The sequence below is a fragment of the Armigeres subalbatus genome, chromosome 2 (assembly GCF_024139115.2).
Source record: "Armigeres subalbatus isolate Guangzhou_Male chromosome 2, GZ_Asu_2, whole genome shotgun sequence".
In the NCBI taxonomy this organism is placed as follows: domain Eukaryota; kingdom Metazoa; phylum Arthropoda; class Insecta; order Diptera; family Culicidae; genus Armigeres; species Armigeres subalbatus.
This window is the reverse complement of record NC_085140.1, coordinates 440760632-440781172: the sequence shown is the minus strand read 5'-3', so window position 1 is coordinate 440781172 and position 20541 is coordinate 440760632. Positions and strand designations below refer to the sequence as shown.

The 20541-nt window shown below is 41.3% G+C and overlaps 1 protein-coding gene and 1 long non-coding RNA gene across 5 annotated transcripts in view; one reads left to right on the top strand and one right to left on the bottom strand.

The window, feature by feature from the left end:
• Window positions 1-6422, top strand: part of LOC134213665 (paired amphipathic helix protein Sin3a) — a 60343-nt gene extending 53921 nt beyond the window's left edge. For all 4 annotated transcript variants that reach the window (XM_062692930.1, XM_062692927.1, XM_062692928.1 and 1 more), the window contains exons 10-11: window positions 4574-5032; window positions 5153-6422. In XM_062692930.1, coding sequence (XP_062548914.1) covers window positions 4574-5032; window positions 5153-5386 — 693 coding nt within the window. In that variant the 3' untranslated portion in view covers window positions 5387-6422. The remainder of the gene's footprint in view (window positions 1-4573; window positions 5033-5152) is intronic.
• Window positions 6423-15194: 8772 nt separating this feature from the next.
• LOC134218100 (uncharacterized) lies at window positions 15195-19392 on the bottom strand. The gene is made up of 3 exons (XR_009981253.1): window positions 19009-19392; window positions 18559-18664; window positions 15195-15749 (listed from the first exon to the last, which is right to left on the bottom strand). It is a non-coding gene; the product is annotated as an uncharacterized LOC134218100 (long non-coding RNA).
• Window positions 19393-20541: the final 1149 nt, after the last annotated feature.

Genomic DNA, 20541 nt, shown 5'->3' with positions numbered 1-20541 from the left:
ATAGTGACTATAGTCACTGTAATGAGACAGAGGCTTGGTGATGACGCAGAGTGACAGCTGTATGTGATGCGATCGCGGATGCGTTCCATTCAAATTGGCGGTTGATCTACAAGGCGATCTCAATGTTTTAGCGATATAGCACATACGCGGATGCCATCCCCACAGGTCTCTGCAAAGGGCCAACCAGAAAGAAGAAGAAGATCTCAATTTTTAAACAGCTTACTGCATTTTGAGTTTGATCTTGATGGTACTTGTAGCTATGTGAGTTGTTTGTTTAGGGTCTTCACTTTAATAGGGCAACATCAAAAATAAGATCAAAGTAAACCTTACGAAACAAGTGTTAAGTTAGTAATATCCGATACGATTTGCAATCAATTGACTATGCTAAACGAAAGCTTGGACAGGAAAATGTGTTTACTCTTGGTGTAATTTGGCAGAACCCCAACCAAACCGCCCTTTTTTCCCACCGACCATTTTGGTTAAAGACATTTTCGGCCAATCGACTTTTCCAGTCAACCTTAGGCTAGTTTGTTGTTCTTTGGCAAAATTGTTTGTTCGGTCAAATGACATATTCGGTTCGGTCAAACAACCTTCGGCCAAATACACTGCTAAAAAAGTTTAGCATTTAGCAGTTCGCACAAATTCGTAGGTGGTACAAGCCAAGATTATTGTATGAGAGTAGCCTCACTTTCATCCGTTACCACAGATATTGATTCGAGACTAATCACTAACTCTTAGATGGAAGCAATGTACTCTCCAATAGTCGAGATTTGTCCTGGCCACGTCCTTGCGAATGCTGAGGAAGGGGAAGGATGGTTTGTTGGACACCTGCTTAAGAAACATGCAGAGAACTCTACGACCTCTCATAGGTGCCACGGGAGCTTTTGGAATTGTGTGGAAGGTTATAACAGTAGGAATCGTTTTGGTATAACGTGAAACACAGAAAGAACTAAGATAGAAATACAAAGTAGGAAAGGGTCGAGCCTGGAATTGAACCTACGACCTCCTGCTTATAAGGCAGAAGCGGTAATACACTGCTAAAAAAGTTTACACGCAAAAGACTTTAAAGTATGCTCTTTTCACTATAAAGTATTCAATTATAACGCTCTTCGTGGGAGAATGGGACTACACACAAAAAGGAATAAATAGTATGCACAAGCACAATTATGACTATCTTTTAATCCACGAGGTCCCTTTGAATGGCAATGGCCCCAGTTCCCAACCGGCCGGATACGATTTTCGGCAGAAGAATTGCCGAGGAGATGTTATCCGGCTTCACTTTCACCTCCGATAACTTCGCTTCACTTTTCACCTGGACGACCTTCGGCAGACCGCTGAATACTTTTTTCGAGAGGAATTAACCCGCGTTACTTTAGCGGTAAGGAGAACCGGGTAGAACTATACTGCTGTGAATCGCATATCTGTCCCACATGAATAGGAAACCCAGCACAGATATGCTAGTCTAGTCATGACTAGTCATGACTATTCCCAAATTCGCAAACCGTAATAATTTTTGTTTAACTAAATCACCATGCGAAATGCAATAATTTTTAAGGATACTGAACTTTCTCTGCCGAAATAAAACACTGATCTGGTTGATCCGCTTCAGAGACCACCTTGGCGGTCCATAGTAACTACAACCAAAGATCTCGTTTTGGCGATTACCAATCCTTCTTGTGAACTATCGACTACTTCTTGGATGGGATACCGGCCCTTAACTTGTATCGCGGCTATCCCCTCTTTATCCGCCACCCAATTACCGTTATTGTGAAGGACTCTGCAATATTTGCGTCATCCACAGTAAGATTCTGTTTTCGTAGTCGACTGCCACAACAGTTGCTGTGCTGCAGTGTCGCAATGATTGAGAGTTACTTGGCTTATCTCCATCACTGTTGGTCTGCAATCGCCTTTTTATATGCGTGGCCAGGAATTGAATCCTAAAGAGAATGAGCAAGTCTCTCACTTATAATCTCTGTATACATATACGATATGTAGCATCCCGCGAGAGACTTTTTTTTTCGCAAGTTGTCATGATAGAGAACTGATTCGGGAGGCTATAACCCATGATAAATTTCTTTCAGAAAGCTCCAAATGCGGGGAATACTGGCTCTGATGATGCATTTCAACTTGTTCTACACAGCTGTGCAGTAACCTACACAAAATGAGCGGAAACAAAGCGGGAATCACCATTTCCTATCCGATTCTGTTTTTTCGCACTTGTAATTCAAGTTTGATAAATTTGTTATCATGGCTCGTTATGATTCGGAACAGTTTTTGCCTCTCTTTTATCATTGCTCGTTATCTATTGAGAGCGATTTCTGCAAACCCTGTGCGTGGCATATTTTCCATCATGAGGTAGTTTCGGTCTTTCGCTTCACAAAGCATACACCTTGCTGGCTTCGTGCAATCTGTAGAAACTTTTGTAGGTTAACTTACCAGGATTGCGCTATACCTACACTGTGTTGAGGGGGCTGTCTTCTCGATGCAGCACAGTGTACACAGTTTTGTTTAAAGTGTTTAGAGTACTCGGACGATGATCACACGCCCTTAAGTCGGGGAACAGACGCTCTTGTGTGCCGTCTCCACCATCTGTACCTCCGTAAAAGAACAATACGACCATAGTTTCCACCGGTTTGTTACCCGACATATTGTAAAAATGTGAAATTGAGCACTTTTAAATAACATATGGGCGCCCATGTGGACATTTTTTTGGTTAGATTTATAAGCGCCCCGCGTGAAAAATTGCTCATATAAATTTTCAATGTTTTGTATGAACCGTGGACAATCGCCACATTCCACACCTACTCCCTAATCTTTCCACGTGGTAGATGGATAGTCTCATCGCATATGCATATGCTCATTTTAACCATTCGTAGAACTAAATGTCCAAATAATTTGATCTGGTAAGCCTATAGTCATGATAGACTTTGGGCATAATTACGTATTCTACTTCACAGTGAAATAAACGAAACATTATTATGGATTCCACATTCCAAATAAATTATTTCATGTGGGACGCAGGATTATTTTATCAGGCATCTTTTGTCGAGACGTTCATGTTATGATGGCTTGTAAGTTAGATCTTTTTCTGAAGAATGCTGACACCTATCATTATTACTGCAGTTGATTACTTTTAGTTGTATGAGCATTTTTAGAGCTCTTTTTAGAAGACAAACTGTCTTCTGTCTGTCTGTCGCAGCAACATTTCAAGTCAATTTTAAACTCTCGATACAAGCAAGGCAACGAAACTACATAACGTAGCATAATTATTCCAGCCAAACTACAGTGGCCATTACCATGTATAGATAACTGGTCAGATTTGTTAGCACAGGTGTTAATATTTCTATACTTCAAACATAGATCATCGTTGTTTTACTCTTGTTCAAAAGCTTTTGTTATAGTCGACATCCATTAATTTGTACATTACATCGCATATTTCTGATTTCGATACTTGTAAATACGTAGCGCAACAATAGTGTAAAATCGCTTTCTTCATAGCACAATGGAACCCAAGTTAATAGTCATAACTTTCAATTGTAAGCATAACTAAAAACACGAGGCAAAAATAATCCTATATTCTTGAAACAGTGTTACTTAGGAAGAGAATCTGATTTTTAAACATGACAAATAAAAAATGAGCTCAATTTAAAACCAAACAAAAACATATGACTCGCAGTTTCATTTAAATCCACGAAATGATGAACGAAGAGTGTGTTGTGTGTGTGACAGGCTTGAAAAGAAGAAGGAAACAAAGGATTCAGTAGGTATTACTTAAATTTTAATCTTATCACATTATTGCTCCTTTTATAATTTTCTCAAGTGTAATTGTTTGTTCCCCGGAAAAAGGAACGTTTTCATTGAATCTTTACATCCTTTTTGTCCTTTCTATAGTTTTTATTTTGGCTGGTTATAACGGTGTACAGTGGGGTTTCTTTAGATCGTTTGTCTATGTTGAATTGTTCAGTTTTAATTTACCTTCCGAAGTTTGTGGGGTTCCTCATTCAGATCGTGCGTGAGGCGTGAAACCAAGAATATGATTCATATTCGCGGCTCTGTTTGGTGAGCTCCACGTTTGGTGTTTTAATTTATTCTCTTTTTTTCGTAAATGATGTCTTCTATTACTACACATTTTCAAATCTGTTGAGTTTGTACCAACTAAGCGTACTTGTCCATGTTATTTTATTATACATATCTACTAAATAGTCGAAATAAAATTCAAATAATAAAAACGGATTCTTTAAGGACTAGTTTTAAGTTTGACCTGGTACAGATAAAAACCGATTCTTAAACTACTGGAGTAAATCAAAACGTACCACCGAATTACAACTGACTTATGAATGCTTAACGTTAAACAATAGATTTCTCCAAGAATATTTGATACGCTTCATGTTTATTTGTTGCCCCATTTACTTTATTTTATCGCATCCGAGTAGCTGAAACACATTTGGCGAAGGAACCCGCGACCGCATGATTTCATTTGCATGGCACTTTTACAATCTATCTCAATGTGTCTTAGAATTGCCCCCGTCTGTGGATTTCAACTGATTGTTCTGGTGTTTTTCTCTCTCTGTAGAACTTCGGCAGCGGTAACCGAAAAGCTCGGTTTCTGCATCGGAATCTACGGCGATGCAAAGGGCCACAGACCACTGCGCAGGAGCTTCGAAAAGATTCCTCTTCGCCAACGGACGAGCGTGACAGTAAATCACCGATCTCCGGAGGTGGAACAACCACAATGGCTGCTCCGAAGTTGAACAATGTTGCTGGATCGCAGTCCAGCAGCGAAGGCGGATCCAACAATAACAACAACAACACTCTGAAGAAGGACGCCACCGAAGCGGTATCCGCGGTGTGGAACCATAAGGGAAAATCTAATCAGGCACCCGAACGGTTGCCCAGCAGCAATGGTGACCAAAGCTACTACGTGGACGATCGGGAACAATTACGGCTAAGCATGAACAACAACAAGTTTAGCTATGTGCTAAACAAACATCACATCTTTTACAAGCGCAAGTCGCTGCTTAGGGCGCGAGAGGTGAGTGTTTAATCTGGCTGTTTAAAATTGACTGTCTCGCGACCAGGAAGAAATATATGATTTTTGCATTAGAGAAGCCCTATCAATAGTTCCTTACAGCAGAATTCTTTCCTCTTCCAGACGCATCCAACCGTGACGAAAACAATGCACCAACGATTCGACGCCTTCGTGCAGCGCTGGCTTGATCAGAACGTGAGCGAAGCACAGCGGACGCAGTGTAACGATTGGTTGCTCGGCACCCGGCTGGACCTGGTCAAGAATGTGACGGTCGTCCGGCAAAACAATGACGTCAGCCGGACGCCGTACATGCCCTATAATCGGTACAAAGTGGAAAAGGTCGACCATCATCTGTAAAATACTGCTGTGAAGCCTTTGTGATCATGAAGTTGTGGTACGTAGAAAAGGCTGGACCCCATCGAACGTAGATTAACGAAACTTGACAACCGTATAAGGCGACACGCAGCTGAGAAAGTATTAACATTGCAAATAATACTTTAAATAAGGGCCAATCCAAGTGAGGTCATATTTACTTGTTTGTAATTAGTAGACGGTAAGTATCTTTCCTTATGTTTTGATTTCTCGATTCAAAAGGGAAACCTCGTTTTACTGTAATTCATTTTTTATTAAATTGATTACTAGGTAAGCAGAGTTTTTAACAATAGAATTAAAAACAATACAATGAAAACCTACAAAAGCTAATTCTTGAGAATTATGTACAATTGAGAGTAGTTCAATATATATTATATGAAAGGCGCGATCGAAAGTTCATAATTAGCCAAAAATGCTATGAAATATTGAAATACTAGATAAAGAGACAGCAGCAGACACAGTTAATTTAATTCAAGCATCGCAATGATAACAATTTGAACTCTTACGATTAGAATACCCTTATAAAAGAATAAACGTAGTTAATAGGAGATAAGAGACAAAACGCATTCAATCAACATTTGAAACGCCAGACATTTAAACCTTAAGGTTGTAGAGTATGCAGGAACGATTAAGGATCCGCTGCAATGGTTGCAGTGCAAACCTCCCTGTTGTGATGGAATGTTGTGCACGAGAATATCAGAATGCTGAAGCGTTACATTTAAATCTCATGCAATCTTCGTTACTCAAGCTGAATGAGAATTCTGATATTTGAGAATATAGACGCTTTGTTAAGTAGAGCAACCCACTATTTCAGTTTTCCCTTTTGAGTAAGCGCTAATATAATAATTTAAAAGAAGATCCGAGAGTACGCAAATAAATATTCGATAGAGAAAGAGATCAGCACATAGAGAGATAAATTAAGGTAGTGTAAGGTATTTTCCACTGTGAATACAAACTTGAAAAATGAAAATATTTAAAACTACGTCAAACGCGCGTCAATAAATGTAAAGTTATTTAAAAATCAGATTCTATTTCCTAATCATCCGAAACTTTCAACATTCTATAAATTGGTAATATAAAGGCACTGGGGTAACTACCGAGATTTCATGTAACAGATCACATTGATCACAAATCGTATCATCGACAAATGCACAATAAATTGAAATGGATGTAGGTATGATTTTTGTTTTCCTTTTACGACGAGCACATTACAAGTCAGTTAAAAAGGCGTTTCCTCAAATCGGAGCAAAACCTAATGTTTCGTTATATTCCAGGTTACTCATCCATGGGCACGTGCGTGCTGCATTTTTGTACATTTGGTACTAGCTCGTGATGTATGCGTATGGTCCTTTTACCTTTCAAACACTCCGAGAATTCGATCTGTCTGTTTCAACTTACATACGTGCTTCTTGACCATACAGGACGAATCAATGATATGTACGTACAACTAGTTTTGTCCGACCCGGCAAGCTGTGAGATTTTCGCTAAAAAACAGGTCCGACACGCCTTTCCACCTCACGGCAATATACGTTTAGATGTGGACTGTGTCCTTCTCCTCCAGAATCTGTCTGCCCTCTTCGTCGAACCAATCGTTCCGTCGACTTCGTCCCATATACCCGACGTTGTTCTCCGCTGCGTCGTTAATGGCTGCTTTGACTGTATTCCAGCAGTCCTCAAGAGTGGCCCATCGAGCTCTCCCTCTTCCGGCATCGCTGCCTCGAGATGCTGCGCGTATGCAGTGTAGACTGGCACAGTTTAGTATGAGGAGAAAACATGTTGTTGAATTCCACGGGGCATCAATCTCTCAAAAATTCAGCTCAATCGCTTGTTGCATAAAGTGGCGCATTTGATTTGAAGTTTGTATGGGAATTTTAGACAAAATGTATAGGAAAATACACCTCCGTCACTCATTCGATCTGGAAATTGGTTCTGATTGCTCGATTGAGCTCAGAATTGCAACAAAGGCAGTTGGCATATTGTAGAACAGTTATAGACGAGTCAAGTACGAGACACTGAAGACGACCACACAGTTGTGGTCGAAATACGTATCTGCAAAGAAATCGAAATAATTAGTGGAATTAAATGGAGAGTACTAAACTCGTCTTAGACGGTTGAATATCCACTAAAAAGAGCTTACATTTTTTTCAGAAGATTTTGTTTATTTATTTTCATTTTATGGATGATCGTTGGTTTAGGTATAGCGGAACAGGTGGTAAAATGAACACGTTAAGGACTTGCATTGAATTCAATCATAAAACGAGGATAATTTGCTAGTTTTACCGCTTGGTCCAACAATTAAACTCATATTCGTATTGCACTAAACAATTTTTTCGCCAATAAACATTGTTTAATATAATTTTTCTTCGAAATAAAAAACATCGAAATTTCGTATGTAGGTACAAAAATAGTGTGGGAAAAATGAACACTGCCTGATGGTAAATGAACATCGCTTCTAAAACCTTTTTGAAACATTTAGTTTTGTTTTTATACCTCTTGCACTGTATATATAACTAGATAAGATTACGAGAGCCTTTTGAAAAATTTGGTACATCTTTTGAAAAGCTCCTAATTATCAAAATAATAAAAAGAAGAAGAAAAGTTTTGAAACATCAGTTATTTTTAAATTAAATTTACATTTTCAAAGTTTTATCTTGGTTATTTAATATGGTTAGTTTCTCGAACTTCCGCTGCAAAATTGCACAACTTTTATCATATATTTGTGTAAGTTTGATACAATTGTTCTTTTTACCTGCATTCATGCCATGTGATAAATAACTCTTCATATAACGATGCAAACCAATAATTTTACTATTAACCCCTGCAACATCTTTGTGAAGGTTGTCCTGTTTGCCGCTGTAGTTTGAACAGGTTTGAATCAATGTTAAAATGAATTTATGAAGAGTTGAAGCTTGCGGAAAAATGTTTGAAAATTACGTCAGACCCTAATTTTACGGCCTCGTTTGATATTTTGGATAGTAATAGCTATTCATTCGGTCTCAAAACCAAAATATTAGCTCAAGTAGGTACCTTATTTTATTTCGAGGAAAACGTGTACATGGTTCACATATGCCTAAATACTGTTTTAGTATAAATATAGCCAACTGTTAATTTCACCACCTCCTCCCCTACGAGGTAAGGGTAGTCTCCTCATAATTTTATCATTTATTTTTGTATTTAGGTAGGGGGAATGACGGCTTTGGCAGGTTTTATTCTATTATTGTCAGGGGGGTTTTTATGACTGATTATGCTCAAATTTGGCCCAAACATTCTTTGCATCAAAGCATATTGTGACCAAATTTCATAAAGTTTGGTCGACAAAAACCCCCCTGACAATAATAGAACAAAACCTGCCAAAGCCGTCTTTCCCCCTATATAAAAATGAAATGTTCTGTATTCGTATCCGCATAACTCAAAAACGGCTTGATGAATTTACTTCGTTCCTTCCGCATATTATGTTTGTTAAGATACGGATTACAGTTTGAGAACCGATTGGAGTCTCCCTCTGTAAAAACGCCCCACCAGCGATGTCGCTGAGTGTGGGCTTCCCCCCACTCCCCGGTGATCCCGGCGGAGGGTCTGCTATATACATCGATGACACGTACACCGGTGCAACATTACCTAGTTATATGGATTCAAATGGAAACTACGGTGAGCTAATTGTTCTGCGTATTGAACCAGTGAACGGCAAAATGTCGGATCATCCATTCACACTTCGCCAATCCGTCGAGAAAAGAATAAACGGAAGAATTGAAGGAGCCATCTCCGAAGCACATCTCACCGACGGTACCGCAGTTAAGGTATCCTATCACCCCGGGCTCAACTCAACACGATGCGTGATCAGCTGCCGCGATCTGATGAAGCTGAAAAATGACGACGAAATCCTCGAGTGCCTGAAGGACCAAAACGTAACAAGCATCCGTCGAATCACCAGGAAAGTAGGTGAAGAGAGGGAACCCACACCCACGGTGATTCTCACCATAGGTGGAACTACGATACCCGAGCATATCGACATTGGTTACCAGCGTATTCGAACCAGACCATACTACCCTGCACCCATGTCTGCTACCATTGTTATCAATTCGGCCACACAAGACAAAGGTGTCAGAAGCAGAGCCCAACATGTGGAATCTGCGACCAAGTACATGAAATTACGCAGGGTTTACGATGCCTAAACCCTGCATATTGCGCCCGTTGTAAGCCCAACGATCATTCCGTTAGCAGCCGAAAATACCCAGAGTATCAACACGACGACGCAATACAGCACATCCGGGTGGATAGAGGTTTATCATACCCTGAGGCAAGGAGAGTTTTCGAAGCAAGTACTGGCCAGCGCTTTTTTGCAGGCATTGCCTCTCAAAGCAAAGACAAAACCATTTCCGAACTATCAGCGAAGCTACAATTAGCTGAAAAAGATGCCCACCTAAAGAGCCTTGAGGAAAACGTTTGTGGTGGAAATGCTTTCAACACCGATACTAGCGTCCGAATACCGAATATACCGAATTCCAGTGTCTCAAAAAAATGATTACCAGCCTGCAAAAAGAATTAAAAAAGAATAATGAGAGAATACAAACTCTGGAAAAAAACTTCAGTAAAAGACTCCAGGTTAGATCTTGTCCGTAAGCACGGTACTATTGAGGAGCTCGTCGGTAAAGTTTCGTCTCTTGAAGAGACTGTAAATAGAAAAGATAACGAAATTCAACTTCTACTTTCGGCCAACAAGAACGCACTAACCCACGTTGATACAAACATCCCCAAGCTTCAACGACTCCAAACCACCAATATTCAGCCCTCCCATGTAACTCCTAGTACTCAAGGGTACAACCAGAAAGTTTCAGCCAAAAAAACACCCGTCACATCCGCTTGAAATGCCAACAAAAGACAAGGAAACACCATCCGCCATTACGACGTCGATGGATACGCTGCTACTGTGACCAACACGGGAACGAGACCGAAACGTGGGAAAAATGATGCAGAAAAACCAAAACCCGTCCTTTGTGTCAAACGAACCAAGGGTAATGAACAACCGATGTACATATCCGATACGGAAAATGTGCTTGCACTTGAAGAAGATCTTTGCAACAAATCAGAGTTTATAGAACACGACATTTCATCCTCGTTTGACGAAATAATGGATGAGAACGAGACAGAAGGAACGTCCGCGTAGGTTACGTCCAGCTCCTAGATTATTATCTATTATCAATCACTAACACCAATGGCTACTTTACCGAAAAAACACCCCCACCACGACGAAAACAATACCTGGAACCGCAACCTGCAAAGCTGAGTTAGAGTCCGTCACCGCCGTGAAAATTTACGCGGTGCCTGCGCTAAAACGTATCGAATCTCATGGGTCGTGTGCTAACCTTAGTATCCCCCTTAAGGACATCAACGGAACCTTAAAGGCGAGCAGAAAGGATAAAGCCTCGGGCAGTCGGAGCACCATCAGTGCGGAAGACTTCGGTGGACCGGAACTGGTGGACTACCTCCGGCGTTCGTTGGCAAACTCCCCTGGAATGGTCCGTGAGGGAACAATGATCATACCATGTGGAGAGAAAAATGGGACCCGTGATAACTTCATACTACCCCATCAGGACATCAGCGACATCAAGGACATGAACAATCAAGGCTCTAGGGGACGGAAACCGGTTGAAAACCATGTCCCCCCAGATGCTCGATCAGACTCGCAAAAGTACGACCAATGGAACAACTTTATTCCAGTGGCTGGCCCTTCATCATTACCGTCTTCTACAGTTGTAGTTTCAACATCTTTATTCATTGTGAGACCTCCAGCAACCGCATCTGCCCGTGGAGCGCCCCCACGGTGTGTCGCCAGTCATGGGACCCCTCGCAAACCCGCTGAGCCAGCGCCCAGACAAAGCACACGAGCAAGAATTCTTTCTCCTCTCCGTGACAATAAGACATCGTTAGCACTGCAATGGAATATGAATAGGTTTTCCAACAACTTTGCAGATCTGGAAATACTGATTTCGGTTTCTTCACCAGTCATCATCGCCATCCAGGAGGTTCACAGAGCAGATACCACCACAATGAGCAACACGTTACAAGGCCAATACGATTGGATTCTGAAAGGTGGATCAAATATTTATCAATCTGCAGCGATTGGAATCCACAAATCAACAATGTACGTCGATGTCACCCCTCCTTCCGATCTGATCGCAGTAGCAGCCAGAGTGGAAACTCCCTTCCCACTAACCGTCGTCAGCATTTATGTACCAAAACCGGACTGTAACAAACTTGAGGAGCGGCTGTGCAAATTCCTTAATCAACTCCCCCACCTTACCTAGTCCTGGGAGACTTTAATGCGCACCATGTAAGCTGGGGCTCGCGGAAGAACAACGACAAAGGCTCCGAAATTCTCAGGGCATCGGGAAAGATAAACCTTCGTGTACTAAACGACGGCTCCCCTACTTTTTCGCGACCGCAAATCAGTTCTGCCATATCCTTCGCCAGTGAAAATCTTATCGGTCGACTTCAGTGGTCGATCGCGGACGACCCATTGAATAGCGATCACCACCCCATACCAATCTACTGCAATTTTACTGCACCAACAACAACTAGAGGCCCTCGATGGAAATACGAGCAGGCCAACGGACAATTGTTTCAAAACGTAATCGAGATCAGCTCCATAGAAGACGATACGTCACTCGACGATTTAGTGAACACAATCCTTGCTGCAGCTTCCGAAGCTGTCCCGAAAACAAGCCCAAACGCCGGACGTCGAGCGCTAAGGTGGTGGACCTGGACACCGGAAACTAAAGCCACTGTCAAATTGAGGAGAAAGGCCCTAAGAAAAATGAAGCGAACTCCAATAGAGCATCCAAACGCCGAAACAGTAGCTGCGGATTACCGTTTAAAACGCAATGCTTGCAGAGATACAATACGCTCCGCAAAGCGCAAGTCTTGGGACAATTTCCTGAATGGCATTAGCAGCGACAGTACGACTTCCGATCTATGGAGAAGCATAAACGCGTTGCAAGGGAAACGCAGCACCAATGGTATTACAATTAGGACAGAAAATGGAATCACAAGGGACCCGACGAAAGTTGCGAACATACTCGGTGGTTTTTTTTGCCAAACTTAGTTCTCGCAGCGGTTACAGTCCTGATTTTACTCGACTCGGTGCGTTTTCGGTTACCATTGATTCCATTCATCCTCCGAATGACCGTCCCGGTGATCGATTTTCTCTCCCATTTTCTCCCGCAGAATTATCCTTTGCACTAAGCAGCGGAAGAGGAAAATCAGCAGGGCCCGATGAAATCGGGTACCCACTCCTTCGCCACCTTCCACCCATCGGTAAAAGGATCTTGCTGAAAAACTACAACAGAATTTGGGCAAACAAAACCTTCCCCGTTCAATGGCGCCACAGTCTAGTTATCCCTATCCCTAAAAAAGATTCTGTTCGTACTGAACCTAGTGGATATCGTCCCATCTCCCTGACCAGCTGCTGCAGCAAAGTTATGGAACGAATGGTCAATCGTAGACTAACACAATTCATACGGGACAACGAGCTCCTTGACCACCGACAACATGCATTTCGCCAAGGTTGCGGCACAAGTACATGTTTTGCCACTCTCGGTCAGGTTCTAGACGACGCCCTCGAAAAAGGCCTCCACGTGGACTTGTCCACACTGGACCTTTCGAAGGCGTACAATCGTACCTGGACTCCAGATGTACTCAGGAAATTGGCTAGCTGGGGTATCGGTGGCAATACATTCACATTCATCCGAAACTTACTGACGATCAGAACCTTTCAGGTATGCATCGGAAATACAAAATCCAACTCCTTCCCGGAGGAAACTGGAGTTCCGCAAGGTTCTGTGCTAGCGGTAACGCTTTTTCTCATAGCAATGAACCTTACCAGAAGGCGTTTTCATTTTTGTTTTCGCGGACGACATTGTTATACTCGTAGCAGGCCATAAACCTTTGATCCGCAAGAAACTCCAAAAAGCCATCGAGGCAGTGTACGCATGGGCAGTGTTAGTTATAAACCTTTTCACTGGTCAGATTATAATCCACGGGTCACTCGCGGAATAGCGGGTTTCGGAAGTTGGCTTTAAAAATACTGTTTTAAACTTAACTGCGACACGACGGACAATTTATTAATTACGAACAAAACTACAAAACGTGCGATATTAAATGGACTGTATTTTTTCTTCCCGACCGGCACGGGTGATATGCAAGAGCGAACTAACTTTCTACTACGTGCTGCGATCACTGCGATCGACGCGACGGCAGTTAGCTGCCGAAGAGCTACCTATACTTTGACTGACTCGTTGGTACGCATTTACATACGCAATAGATATAGTGTGAAAAAAAATATGCGACGATGAAACACATTCGTATTGTCTGTCTTGCTGCCGCCTATCTAATTGCCTAGTGAAGTGCATCTTGGGATGCAACATTCTAATTCTGTACGTAACAGGCAGTATCGATCGGGTTCGAGCTATCGCCATCTAAGAGCCAGTTTTCTCACTTATGTTCAGGAAAGCACCGCGCTAAAAAGAATCCCCCTAACATCGGCGGAGAAGAAATTCCTTTCGCGGCTACGATCCGCATCCTCGGAGTATTCTTGGACCGGCACCTGAGTTTTCAGTCTCACTGCGATCGGATCAAAAAACAATGTGAAAGTCGTTTCAATCTGTTACGAACCATCACCAGCAAACACACCAAAAACAATCGCGATGTGGGATTACGTGTCACACAAGCAATTATCTGCAGCAAACTACTCTACGGTGTTGAATTACTATGTAGAAACTCCTACAGCGTAATCAACAAACTCGCACCAACCTTCAACCGCTGCATCCGCAGTCTGTCTGGCCTTCTACCTTGCACACCAGCGGCATCCGCGTGCGTCGAGAATGGAATTCTCCCTTTCCGACACATTTTCGCAATAGCAGTATGCTCAAAAGCTGTTAACTTCCTAGAGAAAACGAGCTGAGATAATGAAGGAGTGTTCCTCCTCAAGGAGGCCAACAAGCTCCTCCAACATATTGCCCACAAGACCCTCTCCCCAGTGTCCACGGTACACTGGGTTGGAGACGATGCGTGGGACTACACTCCACCCAAGATCCTATGGTCTTTGAACACTCCAAAGAAACAAAACCTGAACAACACCACCGTGGTTCCGCGCTTCAATGCACTTATTAAGACAAAGCTGAACGACTATGAGCTTATCTACACTGACGGCTCGAAAACTGTGAGTGAAGTCGGCTTTGGAGTCTACGGACCCAATTCTAGCACATGCGGAGGTCTACTTAAACCTACTTCATTTTTTTCGGCCGAAGCAACAGCCATCCTTTCAGCCGTTGGGGATTTCAACTTCAGCTGGAAAGCAATTATTACCGACTCAGCCAGTGTGCTAAAGGCCCTCAACAATCCAAAGAACCGACACCCTCTAGTGCAAGCTATCAAAATGGTTTCGAACAACAAAACCACATATGTCTGGGTCCCAAGCCACTGTGGTGTTAGAGGAAACGGAGCCGCTGATGTATTGGCAGCGAACGGCAGATCTAAAACTCCAGCAAATCCTGAGATACCCGCACCGAATTCTTCTACCACCTCCATTTCGTCACCACCGATGCAAACTCGCGGTGGGTGGCTCACATTGTTTTCTCTTGCACCTCTTCCTATCATGAACTGAAATGTACGGGAAACAAAGCAGAAGGCAACGGCAATTATTGATCAGAGGCGGACACTCGCGGAAAGGCAATATTACTTGATTAGTTTTAGGTAGTTTCGGAGCTTGCTAGAGAGACGTTTTACTAGCTTGATGTCTGGATAACGAAAGAGACCGACAGTCGTCGGTCTGTTTATTTTATGCATTCTTTGGCAAATCGATAACTATAAAATAGTTTATAGCGCATACACGCTGAAATTGGTTTACTCCAATTAAGGTACATATTAGTCCTTCCCTCTTCGGAAGTTATTCGATAGTATTATTATCATTTACAAATCGATAGTTACTATTAACAAATTATTAACAATTCGAATGAAAAAAATATTGAAATTCACTTCTGTTTCTTCGCGTTCTCTTCGAACGCCACGGCAGGCCATCGAGCGCCAAATTCACGTACTTTCGTTTTCGATTCGGCTTAACCGGCGGCAATTCATCTTCTCGTCTCTGCAACTCGCGCTCCAGGAATCCCCGGAAAGGCACCTTGCAAAGCTCCTGGCTGATCGTACTACGTGGTGGTGGTGATGGACCGGGATCATCGACATAGGGATCGACATACACCACCATCGATCGGCGTCGCCGAATACCCACATCGTCAACGAACTTCATTTGGCTTCGGTTCGCCGTAGTTGTTTTCCGTTGTCCAATCGTTATCTGGGAAATATTTTTACAGATACGTTTAAACAAATACGCTTTTAACAATTTAGCCTGATGGCGATTACTATTCTTGTACCATAGAGCATCATTAGCCATCAGACTATCCAAAGGATTTTTACTGGGCATTTTACCAATACCGTTGTTAGATCCAGAGTTTATTTCACTTTTACGATTATCACAATTAATTAATGGTACGATTTTATTGTCTTTGTATTTCTTTACATTAATCATATTGATTAACAGTTTAAAAATATGGACTAAAACTATCTGAGAAGAAATAAATCCTTCCATCGTCACATTGTTTTCAAAATTTATTAAAAATAGTCCATTTAGATCCTCCAGTTTTGCCTTTAAGTATTTTGGGTCAAGTAGAAACATTCTCACTACATCTTTAACTTTACGACCTAGTCTCTTCCCCTTGCCATTCATAGCGGGATTACATGGAAGACTGTCCAAAACCCATATTTCTTGCCTCTCAAAAAAATTCTTGAAATCATGAGGATTTAATAGAGGACCATTACCTGACATTCTGTCTGGAAACCCAAATTTAGCCAAATATGCTAACAATAGTTTTATCAATTCTTCACACTCATTTTTATTTTTTCTCCGTTCAACTTCCATCCACTTTGAAAAGCCATCAACGTTCAATAAACAAACGTGATGCTTGTAGTAGAAATATTCTTGGTGTATTCTATCAAAAAGTGTTGTGGAAGGAGTACATTTCAAATTATTCAACTGTTTTGGTTGCTCTGCCATAACAGAAGAAGCATCACAAGCACTAACAATCTTTTTCAAATCAGCAACTGACTGCTCCAATGGGAATCGCAAACAAATATCAGCACTATTATCGTCAAAAGCTCAGAACGTCAAAAGCTTTCCTATAAATAGGTGTGTCAATTTTTAAAACCAACTCGGCTTCATTACCTTTAATAGGAGTCAAAAAATCTTTAATGAAAACATCAGACAATTTAGTCTTGACATAAATCATTAAATCGTTGTTCTTGTGTATACTTATTCTGTTTCCAGTTACTTGTTTTTCAAAACTATTACGCCAGTTGGGAAAGAAAACATCCAACCAGGTTCTCCCAAATAAAGGAATAAAATCATGATCACTATCCAATACTAGAAGTTTCAATTTTGCCTTTATATTCCGAAATACTACCGAAACAACAACTTTCCCAACAATTTTCAATCGATAACCGTTTACCACTGTCAAACTATTGGAACTTTTTTCAAGTGGAACATCAAATTTAGCCAAAAATAGCTTCTTACCAATCACGGAAACGTCGGAGCCACTATCAATCTCCATCTGCACATTGATGCCTTGAATATCCAGTTCTAGTAAACATGGATGACTTTTGTCAATGGAGGAAACATGCATGCACTGTAATTCACCTGGATCCGAATCATCACTCTTGTCTTCCCAACAACTCATCATATTCGACAAATTATCGTCATTTTTCGCACAGGTTTTTTCAAAGTTGATGTTATTGATCGGACTCCTCTTGAATTGTTCCAGCTTCGGGCACCTCCTGCGAACATGTCCTCGAACTCCACAATAGTAGCACACTCGTCGGTCGATTACTAGTTGCTCATCGCATTTGAGTTCCACCGGGTGAACCACTGCATCCTGGTACCACTTTTGTTGTTCATGGTGCCGCTCTTGTCTAACCCGTTCAGTCTCCGAACGATGATTCGCGCGATTGTTGTACCTATTGTAGGGTTTTGCGTTGCGCTCGTCATCGCCTGGAAAATGTCTGTAGCCTACTCGGCTCTTCACTGGACCATGCCCTTGATTTAAATTTGCCAGGCGTTGAAAAAGGTTACCACGACTTCCAACAATAGAAGCGATTTGTTCAAGAGAATTGTTTGTGTTAATGTTTTTGCATTAGAAGCAGCAAACTCCCATGTAGAAATAATTTTCTCAACTTGAGCGAGATTCAATTTGTCCCCATCATCCGCTAATAACTTTTGTCTCAAGGCGTCATCCGACAAGCCAATGAGAATTCGATCAAGTATGCGATCCTGTTTATCACCTTTAAAGTTACAATACTCAGCTTGGATTTTAAGCGAAAAAAGAAAATCACTGGCTGTTTCACCAGGTTGCTGTACTCGGGACCCAAATTTAAACCGTTGAATCAAAGCTGTATCAGTTTTGTCTAACTTTTGTTTAAGTTTATCAATCAGTTCATCTAACGGTGCATCATCAAGCAACTGTTCACTAAAGTACAAATTTTGAGCCACTTCAAAAAGATAATCACCTCCAAGAAGGAACATCTGGTCTTTCTTGTCGGCATCTGCTACTTTATTGACACGAAAATGGTACCCAAGCCGCTTGAACCATGATGCGAAAGATTGTCCCTTACGGTACGGATCGATATTTGGTGCTACGTACGAAATCATTTCTATAACTTTTAAAACCAACCAAAATAATTCAATTTGAATAAGGAATAACCCCAAAATAATTCGGATAAATGTTTCAAATCAATTTGTTACAATGATACCATAAAAGCACACTAATTAAAAGGATCTTAACTGGTTTCAAAAATTCACGCACAACTAATTAAAAGCAAAAAACTTCCATTGATCATCAAGAAAAATAAAAAAATCACCAAATAAATATATCAAAACCGTTTCACGTTAGTGTATCCGCCATTCATGCGATAAACAGCATTTTGTCCAATTGTTCTTCTACACAATGCCCTCTTTCACAAACAAATATAATCCAGAGCTAAAACATTCACTTTTTTCTCAAAACTTTCAAATTTCAAATAAAAGAAACAATGTATAATCAAAAAGGACTTACCGCAATACAATAATATCAAACCCGAAAAAATGATTTACTCCGGTAGTTTCAGCGGGTTCTAATTCCAGAAGGAAAGGAAAAACTTCCTCTTCGCCGGCAATCGCCACTATTTGGAAAATAAAGAAGAACACTAATTAATCAACCTGATAATTGGTTTCAAAAACCTTTTCACTCTTCCTTTGCTGTTCCAACCCTTTGTTAAAAACGTAAAACAATAGGCGTAGTTTTAATTTAGCATACAATTATCACCGGCTAAACATAAAGAAAAGAAAAATTGATTATTTAATTATATGAAAAAATCTTTTTCACAACTTTTTTCTCCGTGTTTTGTTGTTTGGTTTATTGTTTCAATGAAAGAAAACACTATCGTACACCACAAAATGGTGTTTACGAGCACTAAAACGTGCTACCACTAGTTTTAACCGTCTTCACAATCCCGTTTTACTTTACCTATACCTTTTTCCCGGAACGTTCCCGTCTGATTTATTCCGTATCTCTGCCACCTGCTCTGCAACCAATACTTTGTTGCTGCTGAAGATTTTCTCGCCGCCGCCGAATGGCAACGAGAACGACACTATCTTCACTGTTAAAGTCCGTCCGGCAATGTCGCACCGGGAACAGCACAGCTTTTAACACACGCACTGCACTTGAACCGTTTTCCTCGTCGCCAATGAAATGTACGGGAAACAAAGCAGAAGGCAACGGCAATTATTGATCAGAGGCGGACACTCGCGGAAAGGCAATATTACTTGATTAGTTTTAGGTAGTTTCGGAGCTTGCTAGAGAGACGTTTTACTAGCTTGATGTCTGGATAACGAAAGAGACCGACAGTCGTCGGTCTGTTTATTTTATGCATTCTTTGGCAAATCGATAACTATAAAATAGTTTATAGCGCATACACGCTGAAATTGGTTTACTCCAATTAAGGTACATATTAGAACTTTATCTTCGACGTGTTGATAACTATTCCGATCCGTTTGGCTTCCCTTTTCAGTCTGATGTAGGCTTCCTCCATCTTCTCAAAGTTACGTGCCATAATATCTATGTCGTCGGCGAAGCCAAATAGCTGGACGGACTTATTGAAAATTGTACCACTCGTGTTAATCCCTGCTCTTCGTATTACCCCTTCCAAAGCGATGTTGAATAGCAGACACGAAAGACCATCACCTTGCCGTAACCCTGGAGAATGCCCCTGAAACTCGAACTACGCACATCATCCGATACATCGTCGCTTTGATCAACCGTGTCAGTTTATTCGGAAAACCGTGTTCGTGCATTATCTGTCATAGCTGGTCCCGATCGATTGTATCATATGCGGCTTTGCAGTCGATGAATAGATGATGTGTGGGCACGTTGTATTCGCGGCATTTCTGCAGTACTTGGCGAATGGCGAACACCTGGAGCGTTCGCCCATAAAACCCGCCCCACGAACTCCCTTGCAATTGGTGCTAGTCGACGGCATAAAATTTTGGAGAGTACCTTGTAGGCGGCGTTCAGCAATGTGAGCAATCTGATTGATGTACAATACGGAAAAAGTTCTGAATTACATATCCAAAAGCTTATCTCAATTTTTTTTAAATATTTTCCAAAAATGTATCTATCTATGTATCTTTACTTTTTCCGTAACATAGGGGAAAAGACGGCTTTGGCAGGTTTTGTTCTATTGTTGTCAGGGGGTTTTTGTCGACCAAATTTTATGAAATTTGGCCACAATATTCTTTGATATGCAAAGAATGTTTAGGCCAAATTTGAGCATAATCAGTCATTAACCCACCCCCCCGCCACCCCCCTGGCAATAATAGAACAAAACCTGCCAAAGCCATCATTCCCTCTACTTCAATCAGATTTTCATTACATTTTATCTAGAATTGTTTATAAGCATTTTAAGATTATCCGCCTATGCTGTACTGTAAGATCTGTCAAAGTTAACACCGTCGTGTGTCTTCTTCTTATTTTTACTTGGTTTCGTCTATCTTAATGAGA